The sequence below is a fragment of the Homarus americanus genome, unplaced genomic scaffold (assembly GCF_018991925.1).
Source record: "Homarus americanus isolate GMGI-L3 unplaced genomic scaffold, GMGI_Hamer_2.0 scaffold11628, whole genome shotgun sequence".
NCBI lineage: Eukaryota > Metazoa > Arthropoda > Malacostraca > Decapoda > Nephropidae > Homarus > Homarus americanus.
Genome location: NW_024754732.1, coordinates 844309 through 868109, shown reverse-complemented (window position 1 = coordinate 868109; position 23801 = coordinate 844309). Strand labels below are relative to the sequence as shown.

The following is a 23801-nucleotide window of genomic DNA, read 5'->3' as shown; positions in this document are numbered from 1 at the left end:
CTTCAGGTGATCTTAAATCCGTATTTCTGTAACAAAACAAAGTGATATATAAAGAAAAAAATCCTTATAACCGACGATACATTTTAAAGATATAATTTACCTCGAAATATCGTATTTATTTCACAATTTACAGGCCAAGTATCGTAATATTTTGCAAAGAAGATAAACTATTACCCACTCTTCCACGCCTGTTCACGATAAATTATACCTGAACTCTTTATCACCAGTGTTTTAAGAGTGATATTCAACAGGCGTATCGCAGGTGATGTTTATACGACAAATACTTACAGAAAACAACATTGTTTGGGTAACTAATGTAAACTTGACAAGGTCGACGCCGTACAGTAGCATTCAAGGACTGGATGCAATGTTCACTTTACATTGCCTTTTAAATTTAAATCCAAACAGTTGTATTGATTATATTTCTTTCTCGTATCAACTATGAAAAGTATGGCAGGAATGTCACAGATAATTGTTAGTTTGAACTAGGAAGTGTTTCAATTATGGGGTCCGGACAAAACCCCCTTGTGTTAGGTTAGGTTTGTTCAAGGAGGTATTGTCCTAGGGGTTTTTTTTTGTCCCGGGGAGTTTTGTCCTACACTTGTTTCACTGTAATCGGGTGTAATATGGTTCCATTTAAAGTTTATTTGGCTAAGTTCTTGATGTGTGTGTCCGTGTGTACCACTGTCTTGCTTCACTTATTGTACCTGTGTGTGTACCACAGTCTTGCTCCACCTAGTGTACCTGTGTGTGTCCATGTGTACCACACTGTCTTGCTTCAATTTATTTGTACCTGTGTGTCTGTGTGTATCACAGTCTTGGTTTCTCACTTAATACTCATAGTTTCAGTCCATTTGTTCTGAGTGTCGTAATAGGTGTGTGTGTGTGTGTGTGTGTGTGTGTGTGTGTGTGTGTGTGTGTGTGTGCCTTTCTTCACTTGTATACGTTGCGTCACAGAGCCACACTGACCTAGCCATAACCTCACCAGCGCTGCTCCCCCATAAGAGAGCCCGGAGCTGGTAGGGCGACACACAACCACCACTTCATTGTGTGGACCTACGGACGGACGGACGGACGGACGTCTTGTGAAATATTTGTTGCTGACATTCCACCACCCAGTGTCGAGTACTTTATTGGCTGTTAGACGCCATTGGTTCTATTTCCGTCTCCTCTTTGGGGAAGTATCGTAACTGTATCAATAAACTCAAAATGATAAGTACAAGTTATGATTGTACTGCATTATACTGTTGAAGATGACTAATAAACAACTATTAAATGTTTAGACAAAGGAACTTGAAATAATTGTTTTTAAATAGTTACACGAAGACAGTTTTATATTTTAAGTAAAAGCTGAGGATGGACGGCAAGCTGTTGTTATAATATAAGCTGTAACAGGGAACGCGTACATTAAGGTTTTGTTTATAAGTTGTTTTAAACTTAGGCACAAGAAACAAGTAACTATTGTATGTTCTGTAGAGCGAAGAACATAAGAACATAAGAAAATAAGGAGTCTGCAATAGCCTGGTTGGCCTGTGCATGGCAGCTCCTGTCGAGAGTTACTACCACTCTCTATCATCCATTTGTGAACCAATTCCTTCCTATCTCCCTCCTAAACCTAAACTTATCCAACTTATATCCGTTGCTCCGAGTCCTATCCTGCCCGGATATTATAAGAACTTTATCTATATCCCCTTTATTGATTCCTTTCACCCACTTAAATACTTCTATCATATCTCCCCGCACTCTTTGTCTTTCTAGGGAATGCAAGTTTAGTTTCTTTAACCTATCCACAATTTCCCTCCCGGGTATTGCGTAATTTTGATGAAGATCTGGATAAACAGGCCTGACGTCCAGAATAAACTCGTGTTAGGCAAGAAAGGCAGGTATTGGGGCTGAGTGTCGCAGCTCAAATAAAGTAGACTAAGGCGGAAGGTGAGGAGCAACGTGACTGGGCGGAGCTTGTGGTGTGACGTCATGGCATCAGCCGCTGCTCAATCAACATCATTTGGAGTAACAATGAAATTATTTTTTTTCTTAACTGTACTTTGGACATTTAAGTTGTTGTTATAATGTCATTATTGCGCTTCAACAACTAAAATATTTCAGGTTATTAATACATTATTCCAAAATCGCTTCATATAACAGTTTGGTACTGTATAAAGTTTATCGTATGACTATATTGTATAGAAGCACATATTTTCCCTGGTTATATATACAGACAAATGTCAATATTTCTTGTGTGTGTGTGTGTGTGAAGACGTATAGTAACTAGAACACTAAGGATAATTTTAATTTAATAATGACTGACTGATCTCCGGGTAAGAAGCTATCATCCTAATTCTCTTAAACCTTACTTAAACTGACCTGATTTGACCCAATATTAACCAATTTAAACTAGACTTAACCTGAATTGTTCTAACCTCACCTAATCTAACATAACCTAACCTGAACCTGTCTTATTTAACCTAACATAACCTAAAGTACCTTGACCTAACCCAACCAACCCAAACCGCCACCTAGCATCACCCACCCAAACCAATTTTGAATTGTACAAGAAAATACAAATTGTGCATGGAACTAAAAGTTGTAAATGGCACTAAAAGTTGCACAGGGAGCCGAAAGTTATATATAAATCGTAAAGTTGTTACATGGAGGTGAAGGTGAAAGTTTTTAATTTCGAGTTAAAGTTTGTACATAAATCGGGTGTTGTACAGTACACGAGTTTACTGCTGTGTACATAAGGTGTGGGCTTGTACCTGTGTTCCTACTAGTCTTAATCTTTTGGCGATCAGAATTAAAACCTATCGAAAGTTTAAATGGAAACTTTTGGCGGTCACATTTTAACACCAGGCTTCAAGGGACTCTCGTGGGGGAGGGGGGGGAACAGCCTCACCAGTTGTCGACGAGGACTTGAGATTGTGAGCCCTGAAGTGTTGACGAGTGCCTTGGAGTCACGTTGGCAGCACGTCCATGAACAGGTGCTTAGAGAGAGAGAGAGAGAGAGAGAGAGAGAGAGAGGGGGGGGGTTGTTGACTCTGAAGCGGGTATAGGAAGGGTACAAGGCTTCCTTCCCGGGGCCAAGGGGAGGGCTCGTCGCGCACACGTGTCTTAACTGGATGTCGGGAATTTTGGAATAGCGATTTACGCCGCCATGGACGTTGGTGATAGGGCTGCTGACCCCACGGTATAGTAAACATACCAGACCTTACTGACCCTCCTTCATCAAAATCCGTAACAAATTGTGATTGTTGTTTACTTAAAATGGCGCCATGGCACCCCACGTTGATGACGTCTGCCTCGTTACACGTTATAATCCCAGACCATAAACCACCATAATGCATTGGCCAAAACATTATCCCGACTCAATTGTTCGTGTATATTAGCAGCTGAATCAACAGTCAGGTTTGATAGTCTAAATAAACTCTATGATATAACAAAAGTTCCTTAGCTGGTGCAGGAGATGAAGCGTAGGCATCTAATAGAAGATTACGGTAAGATGATTGTGAGTCTTGGGATGTTAAAAGATGCTACAACATGTTTCATATGTTGTAATTATTGTGTAGTTATGGACCATAGTGTGGCGCCATACTTTACTTAGAATCTTATACTCCTATAATATTTTCGTCCCGTAAGTAAGGCTATTGAATACAGAATTGTCAATGTGATCAAAAAACATCATCAGTATTCCCGTAGCAACGAGACTGGACCTTGGAGCGTTTTCTCGTGTGATTAAATAAGGAGAATAATATCCATCCGTATTTAGGCCTAATGCCTTCCCTGTCTCGCGATCATCTTCGAAACAGAATCAGTGAGAAGTTGGTAAGTGGGGTCCCAGGGGGTGGTGAGACCCGGGGGGCGGTGGGGCCCGGGGGGCGGTGGGGCCCGGGGGGCGGTGGGGTCCGGGGGGCGGTGGGGCCCCAAGCAGTACGACAACTTGTGGCAACAATCAATAACGGTATCTAAGCTATGGTCTTGCGGCTGGCACACCCGAGGAGGCACCTGGTCACGTGGCTGAATATCAGGTTTTACCAGGACTGGCCAGCACAAAATGACAGTAACACGAGCCGGAAATACTCGACACAGAGGGTAGTGGGTGGACGTATGGGACAGTCTATTTGCTCAAAATAGCCTTAGACAAGACCACCAGGAATAATGGAGAGTTGCTACACACGCCATTGGCCTTCCTCCCTCGGAGCGGCCACCTCTAGTTTGGGTGGCCATCCAGGCCATTAGGTAAATAAGGGTAAAAATGTATTGCAATTATGGTGTACACCCGCTTGCATTAATCACATTAGGTGGTCACACACACACACACACACACACACACACACACACACACACACACACACACACGTTTATACAGATTCTTACCTCCAGTATGGTCACATGTTTTCCTACGTGCTCGATTAACACAACTTGACTCTAGAAATTAGTAGGCATTTACAATTTGTTTTAATAATTCTATTGTTTTCATGATATATATATATATATATATATATATATATATATATATATATATATATATATATATATATATATTTTGTAAAATTGATCTTGTATTATGGAGTTTTTTAAACTGTGTATATACAAAATTGTAGTAGACTTTTATGTGGTTTTAGAAGATTAAGCTGACAATAATGACTACTAGTGTAAAAAAAAAAGAATTAATTTTTTAGCTTCCTTGATTAAGATTAAGATTGCAATCTATCGTCACAGTCAAATATTTACACTTTAAACGTGTATTCTCACGTGTATTCTCAAAAAATAAAGCTGAGAATTCCTAAGCTTTCGCATTTGAAGCTTTCGTGAATATCAAAATCTTTTTATTGGTGTTTCAAGCTTTCCTCGATATTTAAAGCTTCCGTGGCATCGTAAAGGTTAAAACATACAGACAAATGCTTAAAATTACAGACTAAAAGCTTAAGATTACATACAAAAACATAAAAATAAAGACAAGCTAAAAATACACACAAAGGCTTATAAATACATACGAAACCTTAAAAAATACAAAAAAAAGACTTTCTTGTGTATTTTTTTAAGGTTTCGTTTGTATAAGCCTTTATTTTGGTTGTTTGTCTGTGAGAATATAAAACTCTTTGTACGTGTAAATTTAGTTGACCCCAAACCCGTTCATTAGTCACTCAATGAATGATGGGATATTTTTACAGCCACGGGAGTTCTGGACGATTCTTGCTGGCGTCGGCCTACCACTCTCAAACGTCACCCGACCCAGCGTAAGTACTTGTGGTTCCTAGGTATTCTAAAGCTACCACACACCCACCACCACACTTACTACCACACACCCACCACCACACTTACTACCACACACCCACTACACCACTACTACCATACACCCACCACCACACTTACTACCACACACCCACCACCACACTTACTACCACGCACCAACCACACCACTACTACCACACACCCAATCCACCACACACCCACTCCACCACACTTACTACCACACACCCACCACCACACACCCACTCCACCACACTTACTACCACACACACCCACTAAACTACCACACACTCATCACCACACAATTATGTCTGCTTCTCATAGCTTGTACCATGAGTGAGTGGTGATGCCTATAGCCTCCTGCCCTGCTGTTTTGCTCATGGTGTTTGTAACCCCTGGATTTAGTCGTGCATGTTTGTTGTTCATCTGCATGTATGAATGTTGGTTGTGTTGTGTCGGTAATTTGGAATAGCGATTTACACATGTACACTGGTGGTAGGGCTGCACATCCCGTGTTAATACAGTATACATAATAGTAAAAATACGCAACCTTACTCCACTACAGTTAATAAAACACCAAAGCTACAGTATCAAAATCCAGAACAAATTAGTTATGATTGTTGTTTGCTTAAAATAATTGTAGTATATGGGAACTATTGCATAAATCACCTGGTATTGAATTTTGAGAATTTTATGGTTGCAATCAATAGTTTAGACGATTATAAAACACTTGTCTTCTATGACGTTTCCTTCACAAATGACATGCTGGATTTTCAAGGCCAGATAATTATATAATTTCTTCAGTTCTTTCTCTGTACTGAACCAAGATAGTTTATCAGTGTTGTTGACGACGATTGGTGGAGGGGGGGGGGGTAAAGAACGGGTGTTACTACCACACGCATTGCCGGTTCTCCTCCCACGCCCCAACAAATATTTAACCCTTTGAGTACGACGATTTAGCCCTCTGAGTACGGCGATTTAGTCCATGAGTACGGCAATTTAGCCCTTTGAGTACGACGATTTAGCCCTTTGAGTACACAGCCTTAGGTCATAGTATTGAAGAGTTGTCACATAGGTTAAATCGCTCTTGAAAATACATTCCTCTTAAGCAGGAAAAAAATATCAGTCAGATCAACATAGCCAGGTTTTGGAGTGACTAGACATCTGTCAAAATTTGTTGAGTTTTAAACGTAAACTGTATTAATGAATCGCTTATTAAACTTACTTATAGTAGTTCGTAGAAACGGATCACTAGAACAAACACCACCATAGCTTATTTCACCTGAAGATTAACCACTCTAACACTATTTGGTAGTTATAATAATAATAATAGTTGAGTTACTGTACCACTGGAAGGAACGATGGAGAAAACAGGAATATTTCACACTTCTCTGGGTAACTATAGTAAACAGTGTCTCGTACTACATGTTGATATTTGCATGATTTGATGTTGTGATCCTTTTGTTGTTGTTGTTTTATGAATAATACAATACAGCTTAAAATGTGTTATTGTTTATTATTAGGTAAATATATAACTATATTTCTTGATATATTCTTGTTTGTGATTTTGTATTTTTTTTCGGTTTATCTTCCAATAAAAATTTTTTCCTCTGTGAGATGGAAACTAAAATAATAATAATAATAATAATAATGATAATAATAATAATAATAATAATAATAATAAACGCTGAAAATTATAATACACCTTTTTTCTGGAAATTCAGAAATTTATGCCATAAAGCCAAACTTTATATCATGTCAACATTAATCTACTGTGTCACAAAGACTTACGTAACCAAAGCCACAACAAAAATGAAACTTAGACTCCAAATTTTGAGAATGTTATATGAATGAAGTCAAAGAGTAAAACAATATATTTTCTTCGGCGTTTGAAAACCTCCCTGACATGTTGGGAGTTAAAATGGACAGCAATATAAATACTTCCTATTACATATTATTATTATTCATCTTCCACAGGAACCTGAGTTTCGGCACCTTGAATGATGATGATGAATACAGTTTCACGAAGAAAAGGGCAATCCGGGTGAGTAATTGTCCTCATATTGTTATCATTTATGGACGAGTATGTCACACCCTAGTCAAACATCCCCGCTTTATTTATCTATGTATTTATTTATTTATTTACATACATGATTATACTGGATAGCTCTAACATTAACGACTAACTGATCTCCTGTGTGAGGTCTAGTGTGGGTACAGGAGGAAACTGGAGTACCCGGAGAAAACCTGACCGTGTTAAGTGAGGACTTATACCACTCAGCCGAAACACTTCTTTATTATGTCACACCGTTTATCGGCACCGCTTTATCATGTGACACCGTTTATCATGTCACCCCCTTTATCATGTCACCCCCTTATCATGTCAACCCCTTATTATGTCACACCGTTTATCATGTCACCCCGTTTATCGTCACCCCATTTATCGTTACCCCCTTATCATGTCACCCCCTTATCATGTCACACCGTTTATCATGTCAACCCCTTATCATATCACACCGTTTATCATGTCACCCCGTTTATCGCTACCCCCCCTTATCATGTCACCCCGTATATCATGTCACCCCCTTTTATCATGTCACCCCTTTTATCATGTCACCCTGTTTATCTTTCAATTCTTTTATGCTACACTGTTTATCAATATGTCACCCCGTTTATCTTCACCCACTTATGCTATAAATTGGTTTATCATGTCACCCCGTTTATCTCTTTACCCACTCTATGCTACACTGCTTATCATGCCACTCCCGTTTATCGTCACCCCTTTACTGGCGCTATGCACCGTTTATCATGTCACCCCGTTTATCGTCACCCCATCATACATAATTGCCTATCGCGTCACCCGTTTATCGTCACCCCCTTATGCTACACCGTTTATCATGTCACCCCGTTTATCGTCAACCCCTTATCATGCTATACCGTTTATCATGTCACCCCGTTTATCGTCACCCCCTTATCATGCTACACCGTTTATCATGTCACACCGTTTATAACATCACCTCACCTCGTACAAGTTCCCTTTCATAGACGTATATAGGAGAGTAGGATATACAGTAGAGTTACGGGATATAATATATTGTAGAGGTTAGGCGATGACCTCCTCATTATGTACTCACACCAGTTACCTGTACTATTACTACTCCCACTCTCTCTTCACTCCCCTCCCTCAGTCTTCCTTTCTCTCCCCCTCCTCCCTTCGTTGTCCTCCCCCTTATACATACCATTCCCTCTTCCTTACCCCCTATCTCTCAATTTTACTTCCACACCTAACCTATCCCCCCCCAGGAAGTACCTCCCTCCCTCACTTTCCCTACTCCCCTCTGCTTGGTAAGGCAGTCAAGTGTGTTCCCCACCACAACCTCTGACGTCAGCAAGCAAGCACGTGTGTGTGTGTGTGTGTGTGTGTGTGTGTGTGTGTGTGTGAAGGACTTTCCGCTCACACAGGCAAGGGGCCCACATACTGTAGTCTAGGTGGGTCACTCAACCTCACGTGCACACATGTCGCGTCCACTGTTCTACTTGGCAATCATTCGCTATTTATAACTTTAAAATATACATACATGAAAGAGCACAAACCTTTTCGCCATCCTTCTGTGTGTTTATGGCTAAGTTACTTTAAAAAATCATCAAAATAGTAAATGATTTAATGTTTGGGCTGTTTTATATAGCTGGGAATATAATCTGTAAATAGTGGATAACGGGTTGATATATCCGGGTTGTTATTAATGGTGTTTGATGTGTGTGACTGCCTCGTTATACAGTAGACTCACGTAAGCTATAGGTCAAGACACCAGTGTTATCCTGTTATTTCCGTGTAAGTAATTTCAATTAAATTTCATTTCGATTCGCAAGTCATTAAAATGTGAGTCTGTTTTTAACTGCGAATGAGCAATAGAGATACACAAATATGAATCACTTTTGTCGTTGATAAATAAAGAATACAATTTTTGGGTCCTTAATTTCGGTTCAGCTGACACATATTGTATACATTTTCTTTAACCAGTTGGTGAGGTCAGTACCAGAAGTTGTATTATCAAATCGAGTTGATGGATGAATTTTGATTACTTGTGCGTCCTGGGCTTACGTGCAGCTGCCCAGGGAACATTCACAAGGGCATTGAAGGGGTTTGGCCCAGTCAGGAGAGAGAGAGAGGGGGGTACTAGTCACCACAACGTATTACTGCGTTATGGTGGACTGTTCAGGGCCAGTGATTGCTTCATCTCTGGTATTCTGACGTTACTCAAAGGTCACTGTCCACATCTCCCCCACCCTCCCCGGTCCCTCCTCTAGCTGCCCCCTCTTCTGGCCCTTCCTCCTCGCCCCACCACACCGTCTTCTCCCCTTCATCTCTACGCCCCCGACCCTCCGGTTTTTGGGGTGGCAAGAATCCAGCTGCTCTCCCCGCCCCTTTCTCCACCCCGTAGCTTGGTGGGTGATAGTGGGTGTAAAGGTGCGTGGCTATACGTCTGTTCCTCTCTCCTCCCCTGCCCTCTTCTCCCCGGGTGGTGACGTGGAGCGCTGGTCCACACGCCAGCTGCCACGTGACTAGCCAGCCAGCCGACAAACCCCTTCCTTCCCCTCCCTCTCCCCCTCAAGTCTTCCTGTATGCCACCCTCCCTCCCTCCCTCCCTCTCCCCCTCCTCCTCCTCCTTCTCACTCTTCCTTCCTCCCACTCCTTTCTTGACACCTTCATTCTTTCTTTGTCCCTCAGCTCCTCTTCCCCTCTCTAAACTCTCCCCGCCCCTCCCCCTTCCCCTGGGTTTCTCTCACACCTTAACCTATTGTACTTCTCCCCCTTCCCATTAATCCCCTTCACCCCCCTCTCTCTCCTCCCCATCCTCCCCTACCTTGTCATTTTCTCACCCTAGTATAGTAGGCAGTACGCAGTGTTGCTTAAGCGAGTTTTCTAAGGTTAGGTTAGGATGGGTTAGGAAAGTTTAGGTTAGGTTGACATTGTTCACTATCAGCCTGAGAAGCGTTGAGACTCCCAGTTTTATTTTAGGGGGCATAATAACGTCAGACACTTCAGCCAAACAAAGCGTGGCTGACAGACTGACGTGTATTCCTAGTATCAAAGACGTACCCTACCCTACTCCATCATGCCCAAACCTAACCAGGCCTACCCTACCCTATATTTAGACCATGTCCTAACCTACCGTGCCCATACCTGACCTAACACAACCGCACCCGGTGACCGAAACTAAAACTTTCAATTCCAACAATCTTGCGTGTTGTCACAGATAGAGCAGAGTGAGAGGGAGATAGGGGAAGCATTCTCTCACCCCCAAAGTCTCTCAACCCCAAAGTGCTCCGGTGACGCAGGTGCCGCCCTTGACTCAGCCTACGACCCAGGCTTCGTGACGTAAACCCCACATCATCTTCTCTCTGGGCACTGAGTGATGGAGTTGGGCACGGAGGGGGGGGGGCTGCCAGGCGCTTCGGTATGTCCTGACAACCCTTTTTGAATTCTGACGCAAGCAACACTAAGCTCCTTGCTACACACGGAGGTGTGTGTGTGTGTGTGTGTGTGTGTGTGTGTGTGTGTGTGTGTGTGTGTGTGTGTGTGTGTGTGTGTGTGTGTATTTTGTTCTATTTGTTGAGTCTGGTAGAGAATTAACCCGCTATGTCATAACTCGCCACCAACATTTATGTGGACGGGAGGTGACAGGTGTTGGTCTGATCCAGTGGAGACACACACACACACACACACACACACACACACACACACACACAACACACACACACACACACACACACACACACACACACACACACACACACACACATCGTCGATCGTTGTGTTTTGGGCTATAATTACAATCTTTTTATCTTTATAGCTGTCCCTCGCCTCTGTGACTCTCAGAAGTTCATTATGGTCATTAAGCCTTAAATAGAACGTCCATATTTGTGTTGTGGAGAATGGTGGGATGAGGGGACGGGTACGTAGGACTATGTGACCCCTTAATCACTACCTCAGGAAGCAATGACTTTAAAATGAGGGAGAAGCACGCCTGTGAGACGCCCTTCCCTTATCAGCACCTGAGGGGAAGGAGTTACTATGTGGGGGGAGGGGGGGCAGGTCACCATACCCCAGGAGGAGAACCCAGTATAATTTGGGGTCGTAATGTAGTCTTGTGTGACCCCTGTAAGTGACAAGTACCCCAGAATGTGTTGGAGGAAAGATTATTAGATCTATGTGACCCCCTTCCTACCTCTCTCCCCCTCTCACCTGGCCAACACTTAAACGTTAAAAAAATTTCTAGTTCCTTTAGGGGTTGAGGGAATAAGCAGGTGACTCCAGAATCCAGAAGGAGATTGACCTCAGAGTGTAGGAAGAATATGTCTTGAAGAGGTGCTTGGCATATGGAGCACAAAGGTAGGTACTAGGTGAGGGGGAAGAGGTGAGGGTCACGGGGGTCGAGACTGTGACACGTGGGGAGGGGGGGGGGCAATGATGCGCCAGCCACGCGACAACACCTCCCCCCTCCAGCCTAGCCCCAACCCTCACAGCTAGCCCTTACTACGGCCTCCCTCATACCGGCCCTACACTTCTACCCCCTATCCTTGCATCGACCTTCAGTATTATCTTATCAACTCAACCGCCCCCCCTCCCCACACACACACACCTGCTAAAACGTGGAGACAAGGTCAAGATGAAGGGTGGGGCTGTTGTCCACCAATCAGCTCTAAGTATAAACTTCAGTTATTTCTATCAAGTCTCTATCTTTACAAGTATTTATTAATCAATTAGTCAGTCAGGAAAAAAAAGGATTTTTTTTTATTCCTGATTAAACCCCCTTGAGTACGATGACGTAATCTCACGAGTACAGTGTCATTGTACTCAAGGGGATTAGCCAACGTATTCCAAAGGACAATACATCGTACATATGGGATTAAATATTGTACTCAAAGGGACTAACTCATCGTACTCAAGGATAAACTAATCGTATCAATGGGCGGATTCACAGTACTCAAGAAAAAGGCATTGTACTTTCTCTCACCCAATGACGCCATATAACACCGAAGAAAACGAGAGACGGGAGAAAAGGACATTAGCGGGCGTCACAGAAAACGGAGCATCATAAAAAACGGGAGATGTAAACAAACCAGGTGTAAAGAATCGGGTGAGAGAAACTGGGAAGTGGACAGGAAGACAAAATATCTGATTAATTATGTTTGCTTATTATTATTATTATTATTATTATTATTAAAGTTGATGATAATAATAATAATAATAATAATAATAATAATAATAGTAATAATAATAACAGTAATAAAAGACGGCTGTTTATGGGACATTCACGAAGAAGTTGACATACACGTGTGTTAAGATAGCGTTATCTGATGTCTTACAAGTTAAACAGTTGAAAGTGAGTCACGTCTCTCTCTCTCTCTCTCTCATGTGTTGAGGTCTTTCCCTCCATTGCTCTCCTTTACCCCTTCTTTTATCTCTCTTTATCCCCTCCTCATCCGGCCCCCTCTCTTCCTCTCCTCCTGTAGTCTTTTACCTTTACTCAACCTGTCTCCATGTCTGTTTCTGTCTGTCTAATTATTTCTGTCTATCTATATTAGTCAGTATGTGAGTATAGTTCATGAATCACTGAAGCAATGAATCAGTCAAGAGGGTCAATAAATGAGTCGGGTGAGTCATTATAGGTCATTAGAGGGTCAAAGAATGAGTCAGTGTGTCAGTGGCTCAGTCAAAATGAATCGGTGAGTGAGTCAGTCATTGAATCAAGTCAGGCAATGAAATCAATCTGTCAGTAAAATAAACAGTCAATCAGTCAGTGAAATCAGTGAGTCTGTTTGTGTTTACCTTCCATGTTTGTCAATCTCAACAGCAGGTGACTCTCTCTCTCTACCTTACTCCATCAGCGCTCAAACCATTGTTGTCAAAATCGTGTGCACGGAACACCTGAAGATGTGATCAAACTCTTTTTTAACCAACCTTAAAAGTGTGGCTGTCACACTGTCACTGATATCGCGTGTGTGTGTGGTAACTGCTTCTTGCTCAACCCCCTCACACCTGCCCTGATATTCTACCCACCTGGTGAAGCAATGTGATTTTTTATTGTTTATTATTATTATTATTATTATTATTATTATTAGTATTATTATTATTATTATTATTATTATTATTATTATTATTATTGGGTTATGTAATGTTTGGTAACTCGGGGCCCGTTAGGACTGGCACCTATATTTTATATATATTAGTATTGTGGTAAATAAAGGGTTTAATGATAATAATAATGGTGATAATAAAAAAATATTATTGATACTTCTACTACTACTACTACTACTACTAGTAATAATAATAATAATAATTCAACCTATATACACATTAAAGCCAAAGCCATAATATTTTAAGTTAATATATTAGGTATTAACTTTATTTTTTTTATGAAACTTTGCCTAACTTAACGTAACATAACTTAATCTAACCCAAACTAATTTCGCCAAACTAAACTTGAGGTAACCTAAGTTAACCTGATTCAAAATAATCTAACATTTTTTAAACCCAATTCAATGTACCCTTCCCTTAACCTACCCAACACAACCCAGCCCTACTGTAATCTAAACTAACCTACCATTAACCTACGCACTCTAACCTAACTTACCCTAACCTACCTCATCCTAACCTAACCTAACCCAACTTATCTTTGCCTAACCTACCTTAACCCACTCAAACCTAATTCATCTTAACCTGTTGCTTGTGTTTAGGAAATTATCCCTGGAAGTTTTCTCCAATGGGATTTTACACGCACACACACACACACACACACACACACACACACACACACACACACACACGTACGCCAAGAACAAGTTTCGGTTTATATAACTGATGCTCTTTTTATATAAGTAAAATTTAGACGAGAGAGAGAGAGAGAGAGAGAGAGACTGACTATATTGTAGGTGACTATGAATCTGAAGACTTCCTAGACGCAGTACAGGACAATTTTTTGAAACAACTAATTACAGAACCTACTAGAGGTGACAATATATTAGACCTAGTATTAACAAATAAAGAAAATATTATCAGAGATATCACAGTAGGGGAAGAACTAGGTAACAGTGATCACAGAAATCAGGTTCACCCTAAATTGGGAAACGAAAAAACAATGACAATATGGTCAGAGTCCCAAACTTTCGGTTGGCGGATTATTAGGGGTTAAGTAGCGGTACTTAGGTGAGACTACGTCAGTCTCAGTAGGAAGGGGTGATATCATAGATGACACAACAATTGATCATGACTATAATATATTCACTAGTATACTAAGCAAAGCACAAGAACAAAATATACCCATACAGAAAAATTAGGTCAAATAAGAATGAGCCAAGGTGGATGACCAGAAAACTTAAACATGACATAGGAATAAAGAAAGGAATATATAAGAAATTAAAGGGAGGGGAGGAGCAGCTCAGAAACAGGTATAATGAACTATCTAGGAATGTTAAGAAAAATGTAAGGAAAGCAAAGAGAGACTATGAAATCAAAATAGCAAGAGAATCCAAAGCGAATCCCAAGGGATTTTTCCAGGTATAAAGGACAAAGGTCAAGGACAAAGTTGGGCCTTTAAAGTCAGGGAGGGGAGAAGTGATAAATGGCAGTGAAGAAATAAGCAAAGCATTGAACAGCTACTTCTTATCAGTTTTCACAGAAGAAATTTGCTATGAAATTCCAGAGGTGGAACTGATATTTCAGGGAAAGGAAGAAGAGAAATTAAAGAATATCACTATCAGAAAAGAGGATGTTCTTAAGAAGATAAATAAACTAAAGAAAAAAAAATCCCCAGGGCCGGATGAAATTTTCCGTCGAGTTTTGAAAGAGTATAGGGAACAGATTAGCGGACCCCCGTAAACTTATTTACAAAATCATTAGACGCTGGAGTTGTGCCAGACTTGTGGAAACAGGCAAATGTAGTACCCATATTCAAAAAGGGAGACAGAGCATCAGCGTCAAATTACCGGCCGATCAGTTTGACGTCAGTAGTGGGGAAATTTCTTGAATCAATTATAGCAGATAGCATCCGATCGCATTTAGAGAAAAGCAAATTAATCTACGACTCTCAACATGGGCTTACAAAGGGAAAATCTTGTCTAACAAATCTACTGACGTTTTTTAGGAAGATCTTCGAGGTAGTAGATAATGACGAAAATTACGATGTTATTTACTTAGACTTTAGCAAAGCATTTGACAGAGTACCGCACTAGAGGCTTCTGAGAAAAATTAAGGCTCATGGTATCGAGGGGAAAGTTTTAAATTGGATAAAATCATGGCTCACTGATAGAACGCAGAGGGTCAGCGTAGATGGTGTTAAATCTGAGTGGGGCCGTGTAACCAGTGGGGTTCCCCAGGGGTCAGTACTAGACCCACTCTTGTTCATAATCTACATAAACGATCTAGATACTGGGATCAGCAGTGACATAAGCGAGTTTGCGGATGACACCAAAATAGGGCGGCAAATTAATTCAGGGCAGGATGGAAATGCATTACAGGAGGATCTAAATAAACTGCAGGGGTGGTCTGAAAAATGGCAAATGAAATTCAACACCAGCAAGTGCAGCGTACTTAATATTGGAAGAACAAATACTTATAATGTATACAGCCTTAACAACATCAACCTAGAGAAGTCGACTTGTGAAAGAGACCTAGGGGAACTTGTAAGCCCGGACCTACGGCCTAGAAAACAGTGCGTTAATGTTCGAAATAAGGCAAACAGAGTATTGGGTTTTATATCTAGAAGTGTAAGTAACAAGAATGCAGAGGTCTTATTGCAACTATATCTTGCGCTAGTCAGGCCACACCTCGATTATGCGGTTCAGTTCTGGTGTCCCTATGATAGAATGGATATAAATTTACTAGAGTCGGTGCAGCGAAGAATGACAAAAATGATTCCGGGACTTAGAAACCTTCCATATCAGGATAGGCTAAAGAAACTTAACTTGCATTCCCTAGAAAGACGAAGAGTGCGGGGAGATATGATAGAAGTATTTAAGTGGGTGAAAGGAATCAATAAAGGGGATATAGATAAAGTTCTTATAATATGCGAGCAGGATAGGACTCGGAGCAACGGATTCAAGTTGGATAAGTTTAGGTTTAGGAGGGAGATAGGAAGAAACTGGTTCACAAATAGGGTGGTGGACGAGTGGAACAAGCTTAGCAACTTTGTTGTAAGTGCTGGAACGCTGGAAAGTTTTAAAAGGAGACTAGATAGATTCATGGAGGATAGAGAGTGGTAGTAATCCTCGACAGGAGCTATGCACAGCCAACCGGCCCATTGGTAGACTCTCTGGCTTTTCATGTGTTCTTATATATTAAACTGCTTATGCAATGGGCGAGAGGTTAAAGACTTTTTCATATATATATATATATATATATATATATATATATATATATATATATATATATATATATATATATATATATATATATATATATATATATATATATATATATATATATATATATATATATATATATATATATATATATATTTATATATATACATAAGTTAGTGAGTTAGTGATGCATATCGACACGTGGTGACACATAAAGCATATATGTCCCCCAACACACCTGGTTATCAGAACGTCACGTCAAGACCAGGTGTGTGGGAGGAGGAGGAGAGTGTTGAAGATACCTGTGGTGTGTGGCAGGTGAGGACATCCAAGGTGACCCCCAGGGAACCTATATGTCTTTCCAGCCATCACCTCAGACACCTAAATGACTGAGGGGGGTGTCTGGTGATGGCAGTACAGAAGTGGGTGATTGTCATCTCTCACTGGGCCGACCAGCACACCTGCCTCTTCTCATCTCATGCTTTATGTAAACTGACCTGTCCAGAGTTTGTATGGCCCAACACACACACACACACACACACACACACACACACACACACACAGTACACCGGCTACAAAAACGCTCTCTCCACCCTGGAAATGCCATCCCTCAGTGACCTCCACCACCAAGCACTAGCAAGGTTTGGCAGTGGACTACTGCGCCATCCTCGCCAACGCCACCTCCTGCCACCAGCAGCCCCCCACCCAACTCGCGCAGTCCGCTACTACAACAAAATACAGCCCATAAGAGCCCGCACCGATAGATATAAGAACAGCACCATCCCATCTATTGTTAAAATAATAAACAACTCCTGATTTATGTACTGTACAGCCCTGTAAATGTATTGAACGCATATCATTATGTCTAAATCAATGTAAGTTTGTATATTTTCAGCCACCGGCTGCAACTCTATTAATAAACCATTTATTATTATTATTATTATTATTATTATTATTATTATATATATATTATATATATATTATATATTATATTATATTATATATATATTATACACACACACACACACACACACACACACACACACACACACACACACACACACACACACACACACACACACACGTCATAGTAATCTATAAAAAAATCTAAAACTTAAGAGTAAAAGGGGTACAAGTGCCAAGTGTCTTTAATGCAATACCTATGTCCCTCTTGACCGCAAGCAGACACCAAGCAACACGGAGTCATATATTAAAGGAACATTTAAACATTACCTTATCTTAACGTTATCGTTCTGGTTGATGGTAACGTTAATTTGCCTTACAGGAGATTAGTTTAGAATAGGCTTTGTTAAGCTTTGACTAGGTTAGATCAGTTAGTTTGGGATAGAAGGAAAAATAGCAAGAATCTCAAACAAACAAACAAAAAGAAAATACAACGAGTAAACATTAGTAGGAAACCTTTCACTTCACTATAAGGCTTCAGAAAGTATAGCCGCGTGGTGGTGTTGTATGGTGGTGGTGGTGTTGTATGGTGATGGTGGTGGTCTATGGTGGTGGTGGTGTTGTATGGTGGTGGTGGTGTTGTATGGTGATGGTGGTGTTGTATGGTGGTGGTGGTGGTGGTGGTGGTGTTGGTGTGGTGGTGGTGGTGGTGTTGGTGTGGTGGTGGTTTTGTATGGTGGTGGTGTGTGGTGGTGGTGTGGTGGTAGTGTATAGTGTATAGTGCGGTTCAGTTCTGGTGTCCTTATTATAGAATGGACATAGATTCTTTGGAGAGAGTACAAAGAAGAATGACAAAAATGATCCATAATATTAGAAACCTTCCATATGAAGAAAGACTGAAAAGCTTAGGCTTACATTCATTAGAGAGGCGTAGAGTTAGGGGAGATATGATAGAGGTGTTCAAGTGGGTAAGTGGGATTAACAAGGGTAAAATGGAAGCTCAGTAATAACGAAATAACTAGAACAAATGGCTTTAAATTAGATAAATTCCGATTCAGAAAGGATATAGGCAAGCACTGGTTTGGTAATAGAGTTGTGGATATGTGGAATAGGCTACCGAGTGCTATAGTAGGATCGGGGACGCTAGGGAGCTTCAGACGAAGTTGGATAGGCACATGGAAGTGCTGGGATGGGTGTGAAAGGGATCTGCCCTGTATGGGCCAGTCGGCCTCCTGCAGTATCCCACTTTCTTATGTTCTTATGTTCTTATGTTCTTATGTTCTTATGATGGTGTTGGTGTGTGGTGGTGGTGGTGTATGGTTGGTGGTGTGTGCTGGTTGTGTATGGTGGTGGTGGTGTGGGATGGTGGTGGTGTATGGTGGCGGTGGTGTATCAGTAAGTTACTTAATGTCTCAGAAAGCACCATGTTCTATCCGGCCAGTTAGTAGAAGCTATTCGGCCGGATACCGGATAGTACACACTATCTGGCCGGACAGTTTATTTGGTGGTGAGAAGTCTCGGGGCATCTCCATAATACTCGAGCAGCGTAGAGAAGTGTACCGTCTTAGTCTTGGCGCGCGCGCACACACACACACACACACACACACACACACACACACACACACATCATGCACCTGTCAACTGTATGTATGACAAGTCCACCGGTTGTTACTGGCCATCATAATGACAATATGACGGACTTACATAGTGTCTTAAGTTTCGCTTGTGGTGTAAAAGGGGAAAATCAGAATGGGATTTTTGATGCCTGTAGAAAGTTTATATTTCACAATGGTCCAGTACAGTGTGTGTGTGTGTGTGTGTGAAGATCCTGACGCAGAGTTGGTGGCGGCAGTAGAGGACCACCGTTACACGTCACACTCCTCTGTGATGTGTCGCAAGAACCTCACTCCTGCATAAACCTTGAGGACACAGCACAGCACACAAGACGCCCCACGTGGACCTAACCTCACGTGTTGATGATTCGACCATATCTCCTGCTGGTGTTGTTGGCCTCCCTGCTACCGACGAGCTGACCGTGGTACGTCGTGTGGCAATCTTGGTGGTGGTGGTGGTGGTGGTGCTCCTCACACCTCGCCAGGGCCAACCTTCACCCGTCATCCCTCGGACTTGGAGGCCGCTATTATTTGAATCTGCTTCTCTCTCTCTCTCTCTCTCTCTCTCGTGCCTTTGGACAAAAAATGGTTCACTGGCCCACAAGGAGCTGGAGGTAAGGAGGTGAAGGAGTGGCCACGTGCTCACTGTATATATCGCCCGGAACAGCAGCGTCTTCCACCTCTTAGAGCTCCCACCAGAGACAAGCAGCCGCCCTAGGTGATGCCAGCAGTCTCAAGCAGGAGGAAGACGCCGTAGGCATGACCCCCTCGGCTCTCGTAACAACACATGATTCTCCTTCACGATTCATAATAAACATTCCTGATTTTTTAACTTCTGCAACCCGTATGAAGTGGAGAACTGTCTCGCTTTAGAACTTCGGTACACTGGTATTCGGAGCCAGTAAGAGGGGTAACCGGGGAGGAGGGAGGAGGGGTCGTACACAGGGAGTGGAAGCTTATGGTTTGGTGGCCATAATAATAATAATAATGATAATAATACTAATACAAATAATACTAATAACAATAATAATAGTAATAATAATAATAATAATAATAATAATAATAACTGTAATGATAATGATAATAATACTAATACTACTAATAATAATAATAATATACAATCCTATATAGTTACGATTTACAACCGATCAGACACTACCAGCACAAAACTTATCAACATATTAAATACTTCCTGACAGGTCCATGAACTGAAGATGTACTGAGGGTAATGTCATGGCCGGACGGTTTTTGTTCTTATAATAATGATGATAATTAACGGTGTGTGTGTGTGTGTGTGTGTGTGTGTGTGTGTGCGCGCTTCAGAGGACAGGCAGTATATATCATCATCACTTTACATAAAAAGGTTTCTATACATATATAACCCCAGAACTGGAACAGGCAGCTGGGCAGTAGTGACGGATAACAGACGAAAAAATACCACATTATAGTTTATACAACTTTGATAACCCCTCATTGTGTAGGTTAGGTTAGGTCCTAACCACCCTGGCTCAAACCAAACATCCGAGGCTCAAACGCCCTACATTCGGTCAGTTGTAGGAGTGTTAAGCTTGACTCACTCCTTCAGTCGCTGGGGTGGGGAGTGATCACCTCCAATGACACTTGGTTAGGTAAGCGTGGTGGATGTGTTTGTGCTTAAAGGAAGGTGTGAGGTGAAGGCTGTATCAAAGTGAAAGCTCGTAACCTGCATTTGTCTCTAGTAAACAATACACACCTGAATAACAATCAACTTATGAGAGAGAGAGAGAGAGAGAGAGAGAGAGAGAGAGAGAGAGAGAGAGAGAGAGAGAGAGAGAGAGAGAGAGAGAGAGAGAGAGAGAGAGAGAGAGAGAGAGAGAGAGATAGAGATAGAGATAGAGAGAGAGAGAGAGAGAGAGAGAGAGAGTATAAACTGAATTTTGACAGGCGAGGTAAAGGGAAAAATATAGTCACTAGACACTCTAGCCAGATACCTCAAGCTGCAAGTCTTTGAACATATCCTAATATATCCTACCCCTAGCCTAACTTAACCCAACCCAACCTAACCCTAACTTAACATAACCTGACCTAACAAGCAAACTCAAGGACATAGCAATAGCATTTAAAACCAGTTCTTAATCCAAGGATCAGTTTGGCTGACATGAAAATATTCCCCAATTTATCCTTCATTACATACACGACCGGCACTCTGTTCTACCCTTTACTGCCTTAAGTGACAATAAAACTTTGAAATGTTTAAAAATACCAGGAGTTGGAAAATACGTCAAGTGTGGGAACCCTGCCAACACAAACCTAATACTTGCTTCACACATAATGAACACCACTTAAGCAAATGACTGGCGAACGTTTTAGCGTATAGAGGTGTCATTGCGGGGTGGTAAGGAACACAGGTGTGTGTGTGTGTGTGTGTGGGGAGCACAGTCGCCGTCACAAGGAAAACATTTGGCAATAGTTCACAGCTGGACAGTTCCACCAACGACACACACTGCTTGACCCTCCTCAAACCTGACACCCATCCGCGGCTTGCTTATATAAACAAACACTTCGGAAATATGACAAATAAAAAATATATAATAATAATAATAATAATAATAATAATAATAATAATAATAATAATAATAATAATAATAATAATAATAATAATAGTGGTTTAGGATGATGATAATAGTGATATATATTACAACTGTGATATAATATTTTTCCCGAGTGTTCATATTAAATTCACAGATTAGGTTAGGTTAAGCTAGGTTAGGGGTTGAATATAGGCAAGATTAGTTCGTGTTAAGTTAGGGATAAGTTAGATTATATGTAGGCTAAGTTAGAAGCAGTCGAGGTTAAGTTATGTATAATTTACTATATACTTTTAGGATAAGTTAAGCTTAAGTATATTATGTAAGGGGTAAGCTATGTTAGGTGAGGGGCAGATAAGTTAGGTAAGGTTAATGTATGGTAGGAGCAGGTTAAGTTAGGTTACGTTAAGTTAGGCTAATGCAAGGTAGGAGTAGGTTAGGTTAGGGTAATGTATGGCAGGAGTAGGTTAGGTTAGGTTAATGTATGGCAGGAGTAGGTTAGGTTAGGTTAGGTTACGTTAAGTTAGGCTAATGCAAGGTAGGAGTAAGTTAAGTTAGGGTAATGTATGGCAGGAGTAGGTTAGGTTACGTTAGTTTTGGGGGCTGATAAGACTGGGGCTTAATTATGAGAACTAGGGCTTTATTATTAAGAATGGTGCCAATTATTAGAACTAGGGCTTAATTGGACTGGGGATCATTAGTGCTGGGCCCTTATCTAACCAGCCAACCATCGTTGTTGCTTCACCTTGATGTCGTTCTCGTGAACTGTGTGTCTGCATTGGTCAGCCTTTGTTCTTCCTGTCCGTGGTTGACCCTCTGCTGCCCTCGACCCTTAAGAGAGCTGCTGGGGTCACTTTATGTAATTTATTGTATTTCCCTGTAGTTTTTTTGCAGGTGCCCTTCAGTTTGCTTATGCTGTGTGTTGGGCAGAAGGAGGCGCAGTAGGTGGACCATTGTGGTGTTAGGGGGCTGATGGGAGAGGTAAGGCCCCGATTGTCTGTATGCCATCTTGATAATGTCTCCGCCACTACTTAATCACATCTCTTGAGTTGAGGTCACCTTAGGCATCTGCTGTCTCAGGCCGCTTAATCCACGGTTGAGACTTGCTCGGCCTCTCGCCCGCCAGCCACTCGCGTTCTCCGGTAAAAGCTCCTCACTGTCAACATTGTATGAGGGTCATATTGTGATGGTACGTGCCCTTACTTTCGTCACCATTTCTTTTGTTTCTTCAGTGACTTTGGTTCATCCTCTAGAATACATTTTTTTCTTGTTAAGGCGTGTTAGATCATCGTGTATTGTCAAGGTGAAATGATCCCTTTGTAAGGACTTCGTAATGATCAGAGTCCTTCCCGGGTGGCCATGGGTCTTGAGTCATTATAGTACTTAGGGTAAATTTCAAGACGAGTGCCTTTGTTCCCAGCTGTTCTTGACGGTATATAAGCTGTTACGAACATCTCACAGTGATGCCAACTTGTGTAGGTTTTAACCCTTCTGTTGGCTGGCTATAGTGACTCACTTCAGTCGCTGCCAGATGATTTTTTTAAAGCGTTTTGTCTCTGAAGAGACTCCATACACAGATTGTTGGTACCTGTCTGATAAGAAGTAGTTCCTGTCGCTTGTTTGGTGCCCCCAGTCTCGTCTGCTATCTACAATATCCTGAAGGGTGAAAAGTTCTCCCGATGGGGCGAAATGTTCTTGAAAACACCTTTTTAGCTCTTATATAATGACACACACGCCCGGAGCAACAAGCACCCTCTCTACACGCACTACAAATATAATGACAAACGCCTTTATCACTACAAGTTGCTTTTCAATACCTTTAGTATAGAAACTCCGAGAACGTAAGTGTGTGTGTGAGAGATCGAGAATACATAGTTCAGTCAACAAACAAGGAAGTTATACCGGTTCGACCTTGGGATAAATTTTCATCATCAACACATGTCAGGCGGTGTTGGTCGGCCTTTAAGGTGAAAATATTTCATCAATAATTCCTAACATATTTTTTTTACTTAGGTTAGGTTAAGTTAGGTTAGGTTAGGTTACAGTTCTCAAGCAGCTCACCTATGTATTGAACTGTGACAATATTAGCTGTACACTTTTCTGGTGG

General features: G+C 41.4%; 1 protein-coding gene across 2 annotated transcripts in view; it reads left to right on the top strand.

Moving 5' to 3' along the window:
• LOC121856104 (transcription factor cwo-like) overlaps positions 1-23801 on the top strand; it is a 61028-nt gene that overhangs the window by 7378 nt on the left and 29849 nt on the right. Inside the window, exons 2-3 of one of the 2 annotated variants that reach the window (XM_042351428.1) lie at positions 5169-5234; positions 7225-7291. In XM_042351428.1, the coding sequence (XP_042207362.1) occupies positions 5169-5234; positions 7225-7291 (133 nt within the window). The remainder of the gene's footprint in view (positions 1-5168; positions 5235-7224; positions 7292-23801) is intronic. The other variant, XM_042351430.1, reaches the window with a different exon arrangement.